The 18,363-nt window shown below is 35.3% G+C and overlaps 1 protein-coding gene across 9 annotated transcripts; it reads right to left on the bottom strand.

Annotated features, from left to right (window-relative positions):
* Nucleotides 1-369: 369 nt before the first annotated feature.
* LOC114367512 (histone-lysine N-methyltransferase ATXR7-like) lies at nt 370-18,082 on the bottom strand. Of its 9 annotated transcripts, XM_028324703.1 has the most exons (22): nt 17,897-18,082; nt 17,098-17,168; nt 15,583-15,759; nt 14,606-15,191; nt 14,407-14,523; nt 12,129-12,434; nt 11,706-12,041; nt 11,312-11,620; nt 10,781-11,233; nt 10,209-10,635; nt 9,979-10,122; nt 8,342-8,766; nt 8,135-8,257; nt 6,752-6,832; nt 5,998-6,051; nt 5,718-5,869; nt 3,422-3,467; nt 3,293-3,350; nt 2,718-2,835; nt 1,640-1,769; nt 624-679; nt 370-520 (listed from the first exon to the last, which is right to left on the bottom strand). In XM_028324703.1, exons 3-17 carry the CDS (start codon nt 15,735-15,737, stop codon nt 3,446-3,448), a joined length of 3,690 nt encoding a protein of 1,229 aa, XP_028180504.1. In that variant the 5' UTR covers nt 15,738-15,759; nt 17,098-17,168; nt 17,897-18,082; the 3' UTR covers nt 370-520; nt 624-679; nt 1,640-1,769; nt 2,718-2,835; nt 3,293-3,350; nt 3,422-3,445. The 9 variants fall into 9 exon arrangements, with proteins under 9 accessions (XP_028180504.1, XP_028180503.1, XP_028180502.1 ...); XM_028324702.1 differs by having other exon boundaries at nt 370-679; XM_028324701.1 differs by lacking the exons at nt 370-520; nt 624-679 and having other exon boundaries at nt 1,404-1,769.
* Nucleotides 18,083-18,363: the final 281 nt, after the last annotated feature.

Below are 18,363 nucleotides of genomic sequence, written 5' to 3'. Positions count from 1 at the left end.
ATAGAGTAAATCTCAATGGTACAATCTCCCCATTTAACTTAATATTAGAATTTCTTTAATATTAGAATTTCAATAGAAAGTAGTTGTTGGAATGAGTGAAATTATTTAAATAATTACTCTTTCCGTTCCATAACAAACGTCATATTACAAAAAAAAATGTCTTAAAATACGTATCATTTTAAATTTTTAATATAACACATTAATTACTTTTTTATTTATATCCCTAATAATAATTCTTAAAATGCTTTTGTATTGCATCGTTTTCCAACAAAAAAGATTAATAATAAGGTTAATTTCATAAATTAAAATATATTTTTTTTCATCTATTTGCCGGCCTTTCTTAGTTTGTATGAAAACCTAGAATGACACTTTGGGACAAGGGAGAAAAAAGCATGACTTGAAAAAATAGTTTTGTTGTCGTTCCTGAGCACAAAAGGAGCCAATTCAACCAATAAAGCGAAACCCTTTTTAATTTGTGCATCCCAATATTCACTTCTCAAATACCTTTGGCTGCTGCTGACTTTATTTCCCAAAGGGTTTAAGGAAGTAGAAATCAGTAGAAGAACAAATAAGAAAGAACTCACCAGGTACGACTATAACAAGGGACGGAAAGAGAAACATACCAGTAGGCACAATCCAACTCAGCAAACTAAAACGGTATTTCCTACTTGAGCTAATCCTGCAACCACAGGAATTAAAGGAAGGAAGCAAGATAAATAGAAGATAAAAGGCAACCAATTGCATTTGCATCAACAAATTCTACGCACTAGTAAGAGACACTAATCAAAATTCCCCCCAGGCTAGGAAATGATACTCTCACATCTTGATACACCATGTTTTCTACCATTGGACACACTGGACTTAAAAATATTCAAGTAGTCTATAACCAGTTTCTTTTATTTACTAGATTGACAAAATAAACGTCAATTTTTCCATACTTATATAGTATATATTTCACTGAATAACACGAAACCAATCAGCCTTAATAATTGTAAAATTGAACTTCCCAATTACAAACCCCTTCACTTCAAATATTAGTATATTAACAATTTCATAGTTTGGGCCATATTTAGCATTGTTAATAAATGGGATAAACGACACCAAGCATAAGTAATTTTTATTTAAGGCATAATTTCATAGATCTAAAAGAGCAGTCTATGCTTGACACACGCAACTAATCTCACTAAAGGAAATAGCTTTAAATTCACCACCATGCAGTTAAAGAAATTCTAGCACATGAATATTTAATAGTTAACTGTTGGAAAAGGTTGATAACTTGATATCAAGGTCCACCAATTTTGCAATCCACTTGTCAAAAGATATTTCAACACCGTCATTATTGGCATGTAGATACATCAAATAGTTGCCAGTTATTCAACCGCAGCTATTTACATAATTCATAATTGAATCAAATACTTGTTATATAAACGAGGGTGTAACAAATAAATGAAGAATTAGGAAGCAGGAATGGGGAATTGATATTTGCACTGTTTTTGTTTTTCAGTAGCTTGTACTATTGTTTCCAAAGTTTTTTACTCGTTAATGAATTAAACATTTTTTGTACGAATTCATTCCTTCACTACCAAAAAATATATACACGAAAAGAATTATTTACAGCTTCTAAGAGAAGAAACTCAACTGCCACAAAAAAGTCCACAAGAATGAACGAGTTACTTATTTCATCACCAAACGAGCAGGCAATCCAAATTGTATAGCAATCATCAGTAGTACCAGTTCAGCCTAAATCACCAACGATGCTGATCCATAACCTGAAACACCATAATGCTTAAATCAATACCCAGAACACATGCACTAGATTGCATGTGTTTGTTTAATTTATATTATTAAAGAGATCAAGAGCCTCTTGGTATATAAGGATGGAGTATTGTCGGAAATATAAGCCTACATTTCTTGTTTTTGTTTCTCACTAGCAATACTTAATCTCGCCATTTGGTTTATCTAAAAGAAAACCAACAATCAAGGAAACCAACAATCTAGGCATGCATCAAATTAACTTTGAACAAAGATATGATTAATTTAATGGATCATATGCACAATAGTTAGAAAAAGTGAAACTGCAAAACACATATACATGATGTCTGAAACTATTGCTAAATCATTCACATACTTAGTTATCCTACTAAAAAAATAGGTGGCTGTATGCACTTATAATGGTGCAATAGCATTTATGGGCATGGCCACAGGACATGCGAGCTCCACTACCATCGTAAAAAATACAACGCGTGCTATGTTATACTTTGATATATGCAACGGAAAGTTGTATTCATTAGCAGTTGGAATTAGATTAGTTCATACAAATATTTGACAATATTAGATTTAGAGTACACCTAAAAAAATTACTGACATTTTCATAAAGATATGTCAACAACCAGAAGATATCTCCACGTAGATAGGAAAATCCTGGAAATAGGATAGCTAAAAACGCAATGCAAGTTCATAATGGAGCAGATTGCAGATTAAGCAGACAGCAAATAAGTATAAGGCACCGCATTTATTAATAGATGAACATATCAAGTCTTTATACAAAGGAAACTGTCTCTACAACTATTCCCCTATATATTCCTTTGGCAGTCACCTATCTCAATCCAGAGGTAGCCACCCCAGATCTATATCAACTATCAAGTAATATAAAAATAATATAACATGCTAATAATAACCCCCATGAACACCAGATTGTTTTGAGAGTAGAAACGTACAAGGTATGATCACAAACAAGTACTCTTGCAACTCATCCAATTTGATGCAAGGTGAAATATAAAATAAGAGTCAAGTCTTCAGAATGCAACATCCAACAATTATGGCAGGAGTATAATCCTGCAACAAAAACAACAATAAGATTAAAAACGTAATAAATGTTTCAATCAAAGCCAAAGATTTTTTTCTGATCGATTGCAGTGACCAAACAATCAAAATTAAGGCATGCTCATTTCCAAAAGACCCATTAACTTATGTTAAATAAATCGAAGTCATATTCATAAGTTTAAGAGTTGAGTGCAAATCAGTGCATAAACCCCCTAAACCAAAAATTTACAAAATGAGGACATGTAAAGGGAAGGAGGGCAAAAGCTTCTGAAATGAAATGATTAACTATCCATATTTACTCCATTCAACTAATCAGTTTACAAAAGGGGAGAAGAGATTAATACAATCGCCATTCAACTAATCAGTTAACAAAAAAAAAAGTCAACATTTGCACACATGGGCAAATGCATAGCCAGCAGAAAAGCATAATGATGTGAACTGTGATTGGATACCATGATTAAATGCATACCTATGGAAAAAATTCTGCCCACTCAACAATTTAACAAGTGGACCTTGAAAAGAACAACCTACAAAAACGTTAAGCAAGTTGGCGTGAGGCTGTAAACAACAAAATTTGCCTTCAGCAGAAAGTGCATACCAGCATCAGAAACCCAATCAAAGCCTAATTCAATGATCCACGACACCTGCATGATAAGTACATATTATGTTATAATACGAGCATATCTCGACCATTAGCCAGGAGAACCAAAAGGCATTCCACCTTCATTTATGCCCTAGAAGTTCTGAAAGAATACTTATCTAGTTCAAAATTCTATCAAATAAACTAACATTATAAAACAATCAAGCCCTATCCCATGAGGTAGGGTCAGTTACATGGATTAAATAACACCATTGTGCTTCATCATCAAAAACCAATTTTTCAGAAAATTCATTCAGATCATGGTCTTTCTCTTTCTAGATGATTTTTGTAGGGTAACCCCATTAGCAATTAGTTATGATAGGTCAGGTACCCATTAGATAATAGAATAATTAGAGTTAGTTAGTTGGAGAGAACATCTTGTCATTTGTGAGAGAATTGTGAACCTTTGGGCATTAGAAGGTCCAGACCTTCGAAGTTCGGCTAGTTAGAAATCTCTTATTCTTTCTAAAAGGATACTAGGTCTCTATCAATTGGTATCAACGCCGTCCACCATGTCTCAGTTGCAAACAAGTGGTACTAGTGGTGACATCGGCATGGCAGTGTTTGATCGGGACTAGTCAAAGGCTAGTGTACAACCAGCCTACATGGGCTTCATGGTTGCAGAGCTTGGTGACATATTCGGATCCAAGCCCCACACTGGAAGTATGGGATTCTTGTGTGGGGTTTATAAGGTCTTAGGCTCTCCAACAACAACAACAATGCTTTTGTCATGTGGTTCTCCCAAGGTTCTTGTCAAACAATATCAAAGCTATGGGGTGTGAAAATGATTCCAAAATTTGATGGGTAATGGGACAGACAACACCTACTGATGACTGATCGATTTAAATCAGTATTTTAAGGGCCTTAGAGTTCTTAAGGAGGAGAACCTATCATGGGTTTGGATGCCATTGAGAGGAGTCAGTAGTTGATTGTCTTCTTGGAAGAAGAGAAACCAAAATGCTACATTTTTTTTACTTTGAGAAGGCTGTGATCAAGCTGTTCCAACAAGAGCTTAAAATTTATCTTCAACATTCAAAACCCAGAAAACAAATGCAGATATGTGGTTCAGGATGAGAGCCAAGAACCAATGATCATAGAGCAGAAGTTGATGACAGAAGGCAGCAACAAAACGTAACAGGAGACGAAACTTTGGAGACTAATGGTACATGGGCAAGAAACGAAAACAAGAAAGCTACAAAATTGGGAGAAACCCAACAAAAGCAACCTAACAGCATTTTGGACAGAGAATAATAAAACAGACGAAAATGAAGTTCTTGAGATAAAAAAATTGCAATAGCAGAGATGACACAAAGATGGGTTTATTTTTGGGTTGCAAAGAGGATACGAAAATTGAGGGAAGCCATATGTTTGACATGAGGGGAGAGTCAAAGACTGAGTGGGACAGCAACAATGGAGGTTTCGGATTTTGGTAGTGGTACCATCAATCCACCACCGAATCTTTTGTTTCTCCTCCACAACCGAAATTTATTATTTATTCCTCAAGATTCATCAACTAGGATTATACCATCAACAAAAAAATGCATTGTCTTAGGAGTATGTGACTCCCACACTGAAATTTATATACGAGGTCTCGGGCCCTCCAGCTACAATGGCTAGCTTCCCCAATAAGTATTTTCAACACTAAGTAAAATTTGAAAGCAATGAACTCAATCTAAAGGTAATGCAAATGTATAGTTTCTAAGCAAATTATTTGATATCCCTTCATGACTTTTGCACTCTAGCCGTTGCCCCATCATTGTTCTCTATAAAAAAAATAAAAGATCAAATGAACCCACATATATCTATATTCAAAAATACTTTTCCTAATTTTCTGATTCCAAGATGTCAACAAAACTCCATCAAGCATATCAAGGAAAAAATGCCTAAAGTGGGCACAGTATTTAGTGACTGTTAGTTTCATTTGGTAGCAAATTAAACAATTAAATAGAAAAGGTTGGTGTTTCCATCTGGCTTGAACTTGAGTGATATTAAGTAGTAACCCATTCCAATGCTTGAATGTATACCAAAACGTGTTTGACGATAAACAAATATTTTAGGGACACATCCATGTGTATGCAACAAGTATTGTACCAGGTGTGTACGTAGCACATATAAATGGCAACATTTAGGAGAGTGTACATGCATCAAAGTATACATAGCATTGTTTCAATAAAGTAAGGTAATTAAAATATCTAGCCATGATAGCAAGAAAACAATAAAGATATGCTATGAAATTGAAGCATAACTATCTTACTTTCTGGAGCCACAGTTACAGGGAATCTTTTTCTCCTCCAAGGGGAACTTATAATTGTATGTAATTTCTTCACCAGCAGCTATATGCCGTTTCGCATATATGAAAATCTTCTTTTGACCCTCAACAGATATAACCTTTGTATAGCAGTTGGGCTGCCAAAAACTCCAGTTCAAATCAGGAAGAACGTGAAATCAAGAATAGAAGTGACACATGCATATGTCCCAAATACTTCTTTAAATGTATGGATACAAAAAAAATGCATTTAAAAGTACACAAGTACCTCACAAGAGTGGTTAACAAATCTTGCAATCCCACCTCTCTTGGTAGCATCAACCTACATATACTCAGACAAGAAAAGCAAATGTAGGATTCGAATTTATCAATATACACTTTATCTAGAGAATATTAATTAGCAGACATGCAAAATTACATGTAATTTAACACTTCATTTGGATAAGATTTTTGTATATTAGGTCTTATTTAAGCTTATCTAGTGGTCTAACCAGTCATCCGACAGTTATCATGTGTCTGGAACTCTAGATTGCCTTACAAAAAGAGCCTGTGTGAGCCAAATAAGCCACACGTACTATAACAGGGAATTTTAGTTCTCAAAGTCAAGTAGTGATAATGTCTTGATGAATCACGCAATGATCAGATTAAGAAAACCACAACTATCTATTTAGTTAACCATCCACTAGCCCCTTTGTAGAAATATTGGCTTTACCAAATTATTATATTCAAAGTTCAAACCCAAGTTGCACAGAGTCAACCATTTTCTAGGTCAGCATGAATCCTCGTCAACTTTAGAAAACAAAATTTCAAAACACAACAAAATCCACAAGGTTTAACTATGGCTACTCCTTGGTCCATAAACTTCATTACATTTCAAATAGAATCAATACCAACATAGGGTGGATAGGGAGAATAAAATATAAGATTCATCTGACACAATGACTCCATAATTACCTTAGAGAAGCAAGATAAATGAAACATCCAAAATCTAAAATTTAAATATTACAGCAATATATACTAACCACATAACCATCATCAAGTCTAAAAAGGTAACTGCTTCCAATTCCCATCTTCTCATACTGACGTTCACGTATATCAGATATCTGTGAGAAACAATAATACCAGTTAATTGAACCAAAAAAAAAAACAATATTCAAAATACAATGTTGACCATGGCATGGTAGTCAAATCAAGAATTGAAACGCAAATCACAAGACCAATTAAGATTCATGATCAACTATTCAAAAAATACAAATTTGTTTTTAAATAATAAAGCTCCAAAAATTAAAAATAAATTATTTCCTCATTTTAAAGCAAAATAATTATTACATTTCTCCAAGCTCTTCTCTCTCTAATTTTCTAAACCTAACTATAAAAAAAAAAAAAAAACCCTTTTGTTCAGCCACCTCTTCTGTTCCTTTCCTCTGCCCCTGTACATCTCAAGGTGCACAAATCTGATGTGCATTTCACCTCACACACATCCCCCCCACACACACCATCCAACAACCAGACACTCATCCCTTCACTGGATTATCCATTCACCAGTTCCCTGATCACTGGTTCACTGTATGTATCAATCTAGACAGGGAGTGACGGCTCCATCTACCATCTAAAAAATTTATCAACAAGAAGCATTCTGGACGCACCCCTCTATCTGATCCTTGGTTCGTCACCCCACAGTAGCAGTTTGTCTTGCTATCCCTCTATACCTTATTGCCAGAATCACAACAGAAACAACATTCAACCAATTTCTCCATCCATCTGGCAATTCAATGTGGGATTCCAGTTATTAAACAACTCCATGTAAATTGTATCAATTGGGTGAAGACTCGCATTAAATTGCAATTTATGCAATTTGAGTTACCATGACATCAACTAAATCAGTAAAGCATTAGCATGCATATGCAACGAGGAAAGATCTCTTCAACAATACTGTATAACCTTCTTATTGACAGTAATCAATAGCCTCATAGTTTTCTTTTTATCGGCTAATGTCAGTTTGTTAGAATGTTAATTTTTGTTAGCAGAGGGGATCAAACCCACGACCTTTCCCGTCTTCCCTTCTCCCTTGACCAACCAACTCCCCTTATATCTCCTCAACAACCTCATAGTGTATTCACTCTTTAACAAAGCAGCCACTAGATAAGAAGCTTGTAAGAAACCCTGCCCCCAGATTATATGTGCTCACTCACTCTAATGCAATTAGACATGCAAAAAGTAGAGCCCATATTCCTCAACATCAAATTATTTATAAGAGATATGGAACCGCTAAAGAGAAACCTGCATAATTTGATTGACTTTATCCATATTGTTACATTCACTATATATAATTCTAAATTCACTTTGTAAAATCAACTGACAATATGACCTTAAAATATGAATCTTTGTAACAATATTTTTTTTACCCGAGGACGAATCAGTTCTCCAATATATTCAATCACAAAATCCTCTGCCTCAATTGGCTCCAAGGCAAGAAGACCCCAATCATGGATCTTGCTCCTTTGAAAACGCAAATGCTTCTTCCGTGCCTGAAAAATGCAAAATAAATAGTTGAAGTCTGATGCATCCATATGCTCTAAATAAAAATGACCAAAAATACTTTCTTCAATCACCTTCAATTGAGGCACTTTCAGAAGATCTGCACCCTCTGCAGCAGCAAGAAGGTTACGCAATTTCACCCTATTTGTTCTTGCAGAAAGACCCTTGCCATTTGACAACTGAGATAAATTATTTTCAGAATCTATGCACTTGTTCTGTACACATGGAAGACCCCTAACACGTGCTTTATATGCAGGACTGGCACTTCGGGACCATTTATGCCATTCCCAGCCATCAATAGAAGTCCTGGCACATCCATCAGATCTAGGACACAAATTCAGTGGCTTGGATTTAGCAGACTTCCTACTTGCCACAGTAACTTGTTTACTGGCTCCCAGATAAGCACCACCATTTGAAATTTTCAAAACCTTTGTAGGATGTGAAGATGCTGTACCATCCATTTGATGTTTCCTTTTTGATTTTGATACTTTCATTGTTGCTGTTAACAGAAAAAGGCAACCCATAAAGTATATTCATTAGCTTATTATATTACATATATTATACTTTATTCAGTTTATCATTACTATTATTATTATTTAATTGTAAAACATAGCATATGCAAACTAGCAAAGACATATTCTAGCTTAATAACTAAAAAAATAACTCTTAAGATCATCAAATGCATGAGTTCAGCTAAAATTTATTATAATAGAATAATATTAAATTTATAATAAATATTTTACTATTAAAATTATTATATATTAAAATTTATAATAAATACTCAGCTATTAAATCTCTTATAAATTAATATATTAATTAAATATTCGTAGTTGAAAAACATAAAGATTTTATGATAAAAAGATATTAAACAATAACTGAAATAAAAAGCATTATCATATCAGTTAAATACTTTCTTATTTGACAAAATACAATAAATATAACATTAAAGGTTAAAATTGAGTGCCCAGAGCCAAAGTCGAAATAGGCCTACATTGCAACTAAAAAAACACAGTCCAGACTCCAGAGTTACTTTACTTAGTAAATAAAAAAATTATAAAAAAACATAATAGGGTTAGGCCCAATAGGGTTGTGAACCGGGTCATTTATTTTCTCTGACCCGCTAGACAAAAGCGCAGCCATGAGCGGAAGTGTGGAACAGTTGCAGTGCGATGTGATTAGCCCGCTCCGGCCTTCGATTTTGGCATCGAAAAGCACCACTCCAGCCAGGTGCGATGGCCCTTGGAGGAGCAACAGGGTGTTGCGACTCCTTCTGGGACCTAACAAAACTTATGCAAGAATCATGCGATTCTTCTCCAGATCGCGATTCTTTCGATTCAGGTCCGATTCATGGTGTGATACAGGCACAAAAACAATTCGTTCAACGATTTATATCGCCAGCTTCATGACTTGTATCACGAATCATACATTACTAACTACCACAAAGAACATTGGAGGAGACCAAGATCATTGGAGAAAACTGTTTAGAGGGATCTCATGGTAAATATCTCGGAAGATTTGGTTTAACCAAGCCGAATGGCATCATGTGATCTATGTAGCCACCTCACCTAGTTATATAAGGCTTTTGTTTTTGTTGTGTGTGTGAAGACTGAACATTGAATAAAGACATCCTACAACAGTCAGATAAGATTCAACAAGGAACAAGAAGCAGAGAAAAATACAAGACTCCAGTGAGAATATATCATTAACCTACCATTTTGTATCTGTCTGGAGCAATGACTTGTGACCTTCTCTTTAACAGTGCCATCACTTTTGACAATCTTCTTCATGACAACGCTATTATCAGTTGATGCTGAAAGCTTCTTTACATTGGATTTTACAAAATCTTTAACATCATCTGAAAAAGGAAAAGTGGACAGCTATTATTATTACACAAAGTAATAATTATGAAATCAGAGTCAACAAATTAACTAGGAAAAATACTTTGAACTTCACCCGAAAACTTCAACACTTTTTGACCAGCTTTATTCTTTAAAGATAATTGATCATTGTGTGAGCTACTATTGACACTGACAGAAGATTTGCCCTTAGAAGTTGTATCCTTCTTCCCTTTAATCATCTTTGTCTTTCCATGTATAACAGAAGCTATTTTAACCTCTGCAGCCTCACCAACATCTCCAGAAAAATGTTTCCTCAACTTGGCCACAGGCTGCTTACCTGGCCTAGAATCATTTTCTGCTACAGATTTTGAGGAAATTAACTCCTTCCTTGACAGTTTCTTGCGGCAATAGGTATACTTTCCAATCACCGGAGGAACTTCAGAAGAACTCTTTGCTCCTTCCTTCACTCTTCCCAGTCCAGAAGTAGCACTATTCAAATGTTCCTTGCTTGCATTGACCGTTTTTCTTTTCTAAAGAATTATAAAAGAAAACAATAAATTTACAATAATAAGACAAAATAAAACTAAACAAGACAGGTAGTCAGAGAAATCGAGGTGAAATGCAGTATTTTAAGTTCTCATAAATATTGAATATTTGGATTAATAAAATTCTTACCTTATGACCATCAGACTTGAAATGTTTCTTTATGGTGCTTGATGATATAAAAACTTGCTTGGGCACAGAATCAAGAAACAACGACCTCCACTTTTCCAGAACTTCATCATGCAGTTTCTGTCGGCACAGTGCTGTAGCAACATATTCTGTTATCTTAGGATTACATTCAGCCGACCTTGAAGGTCGAAATTTGGAATTGTAGTGAAGGGCAACTGTTTGAGATTTCTCAAGCCCAGGTGGTAGGTCATCAATCTCCTCTTCAACCACATCATCTACATATCCACACAACTCCTTAAATGCTTTCGAAAATACGTCAGACATATGGTTTCCAGACGCAGACTCGCCAAAAGAATTTCCAGCCTTTGCAGGATCCACAGACTTGTCATTTAGAATTTCCTTCACAGACGTTTTATCTGCAAGTTTCTCTGAAAAACGAGTGTCTCCAACAGCAACCTGCAACAATTAAAGGATTCTTCAATATTAGCAGTGTCTGGTACAACAAATGAATAAGAACACTTATAATTAAGTTACCTCATTAAATTTGTTTTCTTCTGGGAAAGGAATTAATTTGTTCACTTCCTTTTCAATAAAACTTTGAATGTAATCAGCTAAAGACACCTTTGAAGAGAAGTGAAGCTCATTCTCCACACTTTCAAGAATACAAGTCAAATCTCTAGAGTTATCATAAAGGCATGAAACTTTTTGACCTTCTAGTAAGTTTCCACCTTTGAGGCTACTGGAAGATGAAAATAACTGGGGACAATTTTTTTCTGTTGCCAGTACTCCAAACTGATTATAGCCATCAACATTGCTTTCAGAAGTATCTGGATTGATAACCAACTGTAGGATAATTGCATGATCATTATAGGTGTACAATTTAAGCAAAAAACTCAAGCAAGCAAGCTACACAGTAGTCAGTACTCACAGCTTCTGATTCAATCTTTTCAGTATGATCTTCACATTCATTAGCAGAAGGTTGAGGCTTACGATGAGACCAAAGCTTCTTTTTCCTCCAGGAAGATAAGTATTCTGCTAGTGTGTCAAAAAACACTGCATTCCACATGACTTGCATGGAATAATCAAGAAGTACCTTGCGAACAACAGCATATGACCACCAAAAATTTTCAATGCTTCCAACTGATTTAATGATGGCAGGGGGCAGTCTGGAACTTTCATGACAAGTCTGATCGTCCAAAGTGTGGGAAGATGCAGGATCACTGGAAATAGCAGAACCTCTACTAATCTCGGCAGAAAACTTAGACTGTTAAAGCAAATATTCAACAGCTTAGTAAGATGCACACAATCTCAAGCTTTCAACAATAGTACTTGCAAAGCAATTAAACATCACCATATTGTTTCCAGGAGTACAATCAGCTGATTCAAGCTTATGCCTCGTACGTTTCTTTTCCGTAACAAATTCTGCAATGATATCACCAATAATTCCATCTAGCACAACTCTGCGAGCAGCTTTCATGATACCCATGTGCAATTGGGAAGAAATGTCCTCAGATATTTCACCAATTAAGTTTACCATATCACCAACCTCGTTACTTGGGGAACCTGATCTACAAATGGTTCCAGAGATATCTCCTTTTAATGCATTTACAGCAGACAATAGCACAAAGGTGTCGTACTTATTGTCAGAATGAGAGATCTGTAAATTAACATAAATCAGTCACAAAAGTGAGTGTCAGAATAACATTACTTTTTCTAGAGAAAGCAAGGGCAGAATTAGAGTCCACAGAACAAGGCTAGAACTCGCAACACTGTAAGAAGAAAGCAAAGAGCAGGAAATTCTATTTAAGCACTGATAATGGAATCACACATGAGAGAGGAAATAGAGAGAACAACAATAACAAATGGTTGGAAACTACCCAAAGAAAAGTAAGATTTAACACATTAACCAGGTTATGAGTTCGGTGAAGTTTCAAGAGTCAAGAACAAGAAGCATTGGAATTGAGATTATCAATGGGTTTAATGGTGCCTTTTATGGTGGGGAAGATTTTCCCTCTCCACCAATGCAACAAGAATAAGCCATATTTTGTTAATATGCAACTTAATGTTCCTTAAGATAATATTTTTATTTATCGGTCCTCTCCAACATCATCTCCTTCCCTCTCGTTGTCACCACCACAGTTTCCTTTCCCCAGACCCAGACAAACAGCAAATGAGCAAGAGATAGAGAGAATTGTTGCAACAATTCAATCTTTTCATCATCACTAGCCAATGCTGCTGCTGGAGGAGCAAGTCGCCGGAACAAATCAAGAGAAAGAAAAACAAGCCAACGCATTATGTGTTCGGATCATAAAAAATTCACTGGTGGCAGCGAAGAGGACTTGTATACCATCTACCATTGATTGAAGATTGAAGTAGAGGGCTTAGTTGGACAAGAGATCTTATCTGGCGAGAGAAAGGATAATGCCAATGACCTGGAGAAAGGGGGGAGCAGTTGTCACTGGTGTTGGATACCTGCAACATTTTCAGCCAAAATGCTTGAGGGAAGCTACACAGACTAAATCTTAATTTCAAAAGTATCTTATATCACGTAATCTGGTTTGTTTGTTTTTCATGTTAAAGTGAAGCCTCATCATTACCCACATTTATTTTGGGGAGGGGGTGGTTTCTAGACCATAACAGAGCCTATGAGAGGGCAAGACACCAAACTCGCAAAGCTTGGGGAGAGGGGAGAGGGGAAAGGATGTTCCATCAGCATCCCAATGAGAACTTGTCGGTAAATGTCCCAACCGGATGAGCTAGGTTCACAAGACCATAGCCCAGATCATATGTGAAAAGAAATACCATCCCCATAGATAATCTACCCAGCAATATAAAGGCAATGAACCAAAATGCGATGTGGTTTTATCAGCATTAAAACTATTATTGTCACAACTCCATGAGGACCATGAATCTCAACCACTATCCTGATCATTATTATCAACTTACTTTGGTTCTCTTTTCTCCTGCTTTTGATCGATTCATTTGTTCACAACATCAAAACAAAATAAAACAAAATTTCAAAGAAACTCAATATCATACTAACAAACAAATACTCCAATCTTATAATATTCTAATCATATAAATCCAGAAGATATCCTCGTAACTTGTGTATTTGATTTGGGCTTTAGGGACCCTAAATCATTTTAAAAGGAATCATTAAAGAATCATAAGGGAAAGTACTGAGATGGAAACAAAAAATTTGTTGATTATGTCTACAATTTTCCAATTGGCACATCCCTATACTTCTGCATTAGCCAGCAATTCCCATTTAAGTTTGAGAATGCTGTCAGTAAATTAGGAAAGTTTAGATTACAGTGTTAAATTCATTTTATGATAGGAAATCAGAATCTCTAGAAATAAGGGGAGAATAAATTGTTCCTTAATATTATGTATTTTTAGGATTGGGCTTTTATTCTTCTCTTCCTATTTATATATGTTGTAAATGATTGACATTAGAGTATAGAAAAGGATTAGCATATATCCAAAGTTTCAGAACGAAAATTGTATTTTAGGCTTGAAAGAAAGGAAAGATTAAATGATGTCAAACAATGGGATAATCATTCATTCATTTATAGCAACAGATCTGCAGCCTACAATATCATTTCATTGAAAAAATATTTGCATCTTACCACTGTTGAATCTTTCAGATATCCATGACGGTTCCAGGAAATCAATTCGTTAATAGAATGAGGCCCATGTTTCATACCCTTCTCATCCTCATAAAGCCAACAGCATTCTACACCTAACTGAAACAAGCAATAAGACACACTGTCATTGTATGTCAAACTGACTTCTACATGACAAAACAAAGAGCAGATATTGCACTACCATCTGACAAGATATTAAACTTTTGAATGCCTCTGAGTTTGAATTTACGTGATTGGATTCCTTAATGCAGTAATTGACGTGTGACTGTGAAACTGGCTGTGAATCAGGATTAACAGCCAGAGGAGCAGCATGCTCAAAAGACCTATCTTGCTCATATGCTGCCATTGTTGGCACCCTTGTGCCTGAGAAACCCATACTCAGATATGCAAACCCAGTGGAAACATGATCAGGGAACTGCTTGAAGTAATTCAGTGGTACAGGGCTCATTAGTGTGCCATTAATCACTGGATACACAGGAAGCTCAGATGGCAAGAAACCAGTAGTTAGGCCCTCATATAACTGTTCCTTAATATAGGGACCACACATTTGCCCATTTTCATTAACATACATCCATCCACTCACAAAAGCAGGTTGTTGCACATAGCCACAGAAACTCTGGTCCATGTGTGAAATATGCCCTGTGGTAGAACACACAGGGACATAGCCACTCTTAACATTTGACGGGCAGCTCATCTCCACTCCAGAATCTGGATCAACTTTATCATCAGTATTGCTGGAAGAGGGAACATCACCAGTACCCCTGCACCTACCGAAACATTCAAGCAAATAAGAGAATTTCATACGAAAAGAATGGGAGGTAAGGTTTTTCACAGGTTAATATCTCAAGAATAAAAAAGGGCATTAATTCAGTAGCAGTTTTATTATCATATGGAAATGCTATATCTTTAATATTGATTTAATTCCCATCCAATTGTCATCATCTTTCTGCGTCTTTCATGTTTTTAAAATATAAAATAATTTATTAGAAGAGATGCAACCAATGTCTTTCATGCTTTCCAGTGATGTGAACGACAAAGCATATTTAACAAGTTATGAATGGCAACAGTTTTGATTAACTCATTCAACCAGATAAATGTCAACATGACAGAACGAACAACTCAAAATATCATGTAATAATGCCTACAAAAATTGAAGACCTTTCTATATCTTGATGCGAGAACAAGGAAATATCACTGGAACTTCCTGCATCTGCATGTAAATCTATATCTTGATGTCCAAGATCTGACACTCTTGGCCTTTTTCTAGAAAAAAAGGTGTCATCTTCATGGAGAAAGACAGTTGAGAAGACCATGAACCTTTCCCAATAGAAAATTCTGGGGCACCAAAAGAGGACTCAACCAAATTAAAAATACACAAAGTAATGTGAAAGTTCTAAAGTGGTACATATATATATAAAAAAAAAAACAACAAATAAAAGTAAAAAATGTAAGCATTTGAATCATATGAAACAGCTATCAGCTTGAGATGCAACAGAACCAAACTATTTGATGAGAGTAAATAAGCCAAATTTCGTTTCTTTCAAAGTTCCAACATATTAGTATGGCATAATAAGAATTCAATTTATAACTCATAATTAAAAATACATAGTTGTAAAGAACCAGCGGAGCAAACATACAGAGAAAATATTAAATATAAAATAATCTTCTACCTTATACTACCACTACTTACTAACAATGGTGTGAAAATTGCGAGGATGATCACAGGATTGCACAATCTTGTGATTTTTCACCTCAAAATTGTGGTGAATCTGAAGCAGGATTGAAGCACGCTCTAGATTGCACTAACTTGCAATCTTCATCATGAAATGTTGTGTTTCAAATTCCATGTTGATCATCCACAAACAGGACTTTGGGTCAGGTACTCAGGTTTCAGTTTGAAACCCGTATGTTTTTACACGATCCAGGTCATAAAAAAAATGATGGCTTCTGTTTATGATCACTCTCCCACAGTTTTCCTTCATCTAGGGTTTTCTTCTTTGTGCTTCTTCATGTCCAATTCTTTATCTAGGGTTTTTTCTTTGTCTGAACTTGGACCTCAATCACAGGTACATTTTGTTCTTCTCTTGTTGTGCCTCTGTTCTTGAGTCCACTTCACCTCAATCATGTTTTTTTCAGTCTCTGTTTTCTACTGCCTTGCATTCTAGTCTCTGTTCTTCAATTCTCCTACACTTCTTAAATCTGAAACTCTTATTTTATTGTTGACTTGTGCAGTTGTGTGTCCTGCCTTAATATGAAACGCTTGCACGATTTGTTCTAGACATTTAGGCTGGCTAATTATGAGTTAATTATGTTTTTGTGTTCTATGTAATTTATTATGAGTTCTTTTGGAACTACTGTTAGTTATGACTTATGAATCTATGAATATAAATCTTCAGTATAAGTTTAATTTACTTTACAAGATATTTTCCTTAATCATGTCATTTTTATCGCATCTGGATCTTTATGTATAAATTTTGCATCTTTTGGGATAAACTTACTATCCTTGTTATGATCCTTAGATTTATGATCTCTCATCCCCTCCAGATCCCATGTAAGATCTCAATTTTAACAACATTGATCAATAAGATTAGAAACTTCTAATTCCCTTCACTGTAGCAAGCCTAACAGAAAAAGGGGGATTGAATATAACAAATGTTTCACTGTTCAGATTACCTTGGTGTGGCAGTTGTGGCAATGGATCTAAGATACTCCTTCCACTCCTCTTGCTAGCTCAGGTAGAGTTGCTACAAAATTGATGTTTTTTATTAGCAACACATCATACACATGCATCAGTAACCAGTAATCAGTAATTGTTACATTTCAATATTTCATAGTTAATGACAAATATCAGCACATATTAGAGAAACACATCAACTATGCTCCATGACATTTAGGCGTCCACGTACCAACAAAAACAGAAACATGGACAATTTATATCATAATAACCAACACATAACAATAGACCAATAGGAATATCAGACGATGAATTTGGAGCTCAACAATTGAACCCCATTTGATGGAAAAGGGATAACTTTGCCTCTATGCTATAATAAACTGATAAAAATGATACTGTTGCATATAATAGAATTAGAGCTTCGGGTCATAAATGACATAAATGCAATTGTAACATTACTATTTACTTCCTTAACCTTTCAGCCCGCCTCTTTTGGAATGCAAGCACAATACATAACTGCCACTTAACATTAAGACCTTCTAACGAAACACAGAAAAAGACGAGCAGAATCGTAAACGGAACAACAATCTACCTATAAATTAATCGCACCACCTTTTCGCACATTATTGCAAACTCCCCTATATTCGGTATACTATTCACTCACCCTTTGTTCTGATTGATCAATGGATAAATAAATAAATAAGAAAATTCACGATGCGCACGTACGACAAATGGAGGAAGATGAAGAAAGGGTGAGCGAAAAAGCGGGTTTCGCAAGGATCGAGAGAGAACACAGACCTTTTGATCACGCAATCGCGTTGGTTTTGATCTGGTGGTGGTTCTAGGGTTTGGGTTAATACGTTTCCTTCGTCTAACGCAAAAAAGGGGATTTCAATTTTTCAATTGGGTGGGTATTGGGAGAGTCCAGAGCAAAAACAGAGATTAGGGATCAGATTTTTGCTTTGCTCGTTTTGCCCTCATCTAACTCCTTTTATTTTTTTATTTTTTATTTTTTATTTTATTTTATCTTTACTTTGCTCAGGTCTTCATTGTGAAAAAACCAGATGAAGAAAACAAGGGGATATTTATTAGTACGGCCAATAAGATAAAATAGAATATGATGGTATGATAAAAAAAGATAGTAGGATACAATGTAGAGTAAGCTCTAATTTTAGTATCTAGCTAATGTTAATGAATTGAGTTGAGTTGTCACTCTAAAAAAACCTATAATTTTAGTATGTTGTTAATTAGTTTTCTTATAATAA

The sequence above is a fragment of the Glycine soja genome, chromosome 9 (genome assembly GCF_004193775.1).
Source record: "Glycine soja cultivar W05 chromosome 9, ASM419377v2, whole genome shotgun sequence".
NCBI classification, from domain to species: domain Eukaryota; kingdom Viridiplantae; phylum Streptophyta; class Magnoliopsida; order Fabales; family Fabaceae; genus Glycine; species Glycine soja.
The sequence above is the reverse complement of the archived record's forward strand: the minus strand, read 5'-3'. Positions and strand labels throughout refer to the sequence as shown.

Bases quoted from the DNA above. Each gene is read 5' to 3' on its own strand.
- LOC114367512 (XM_028324702.1), bottom strand. From the start codon at position 15,737: ATGGTCTTCTCAACTGTCTTTCTCCATGAAGATGACACCTTTTTTTCT. The intron at 8,767-9,978 runs GTAGGTTAATGA...TTCTGTTAACAG, and splicing joins CTCCAGACAGATACAAAATG to CAACAATGAAAGTATCAAAA. The intron at 5,870-5,997 runs GTACTTGTGTAC...AGTTTTTGGCAG, and splicing joins TTGTTAACCACTCTTGTGAG to CCCAACTGCTATACAAAGGT.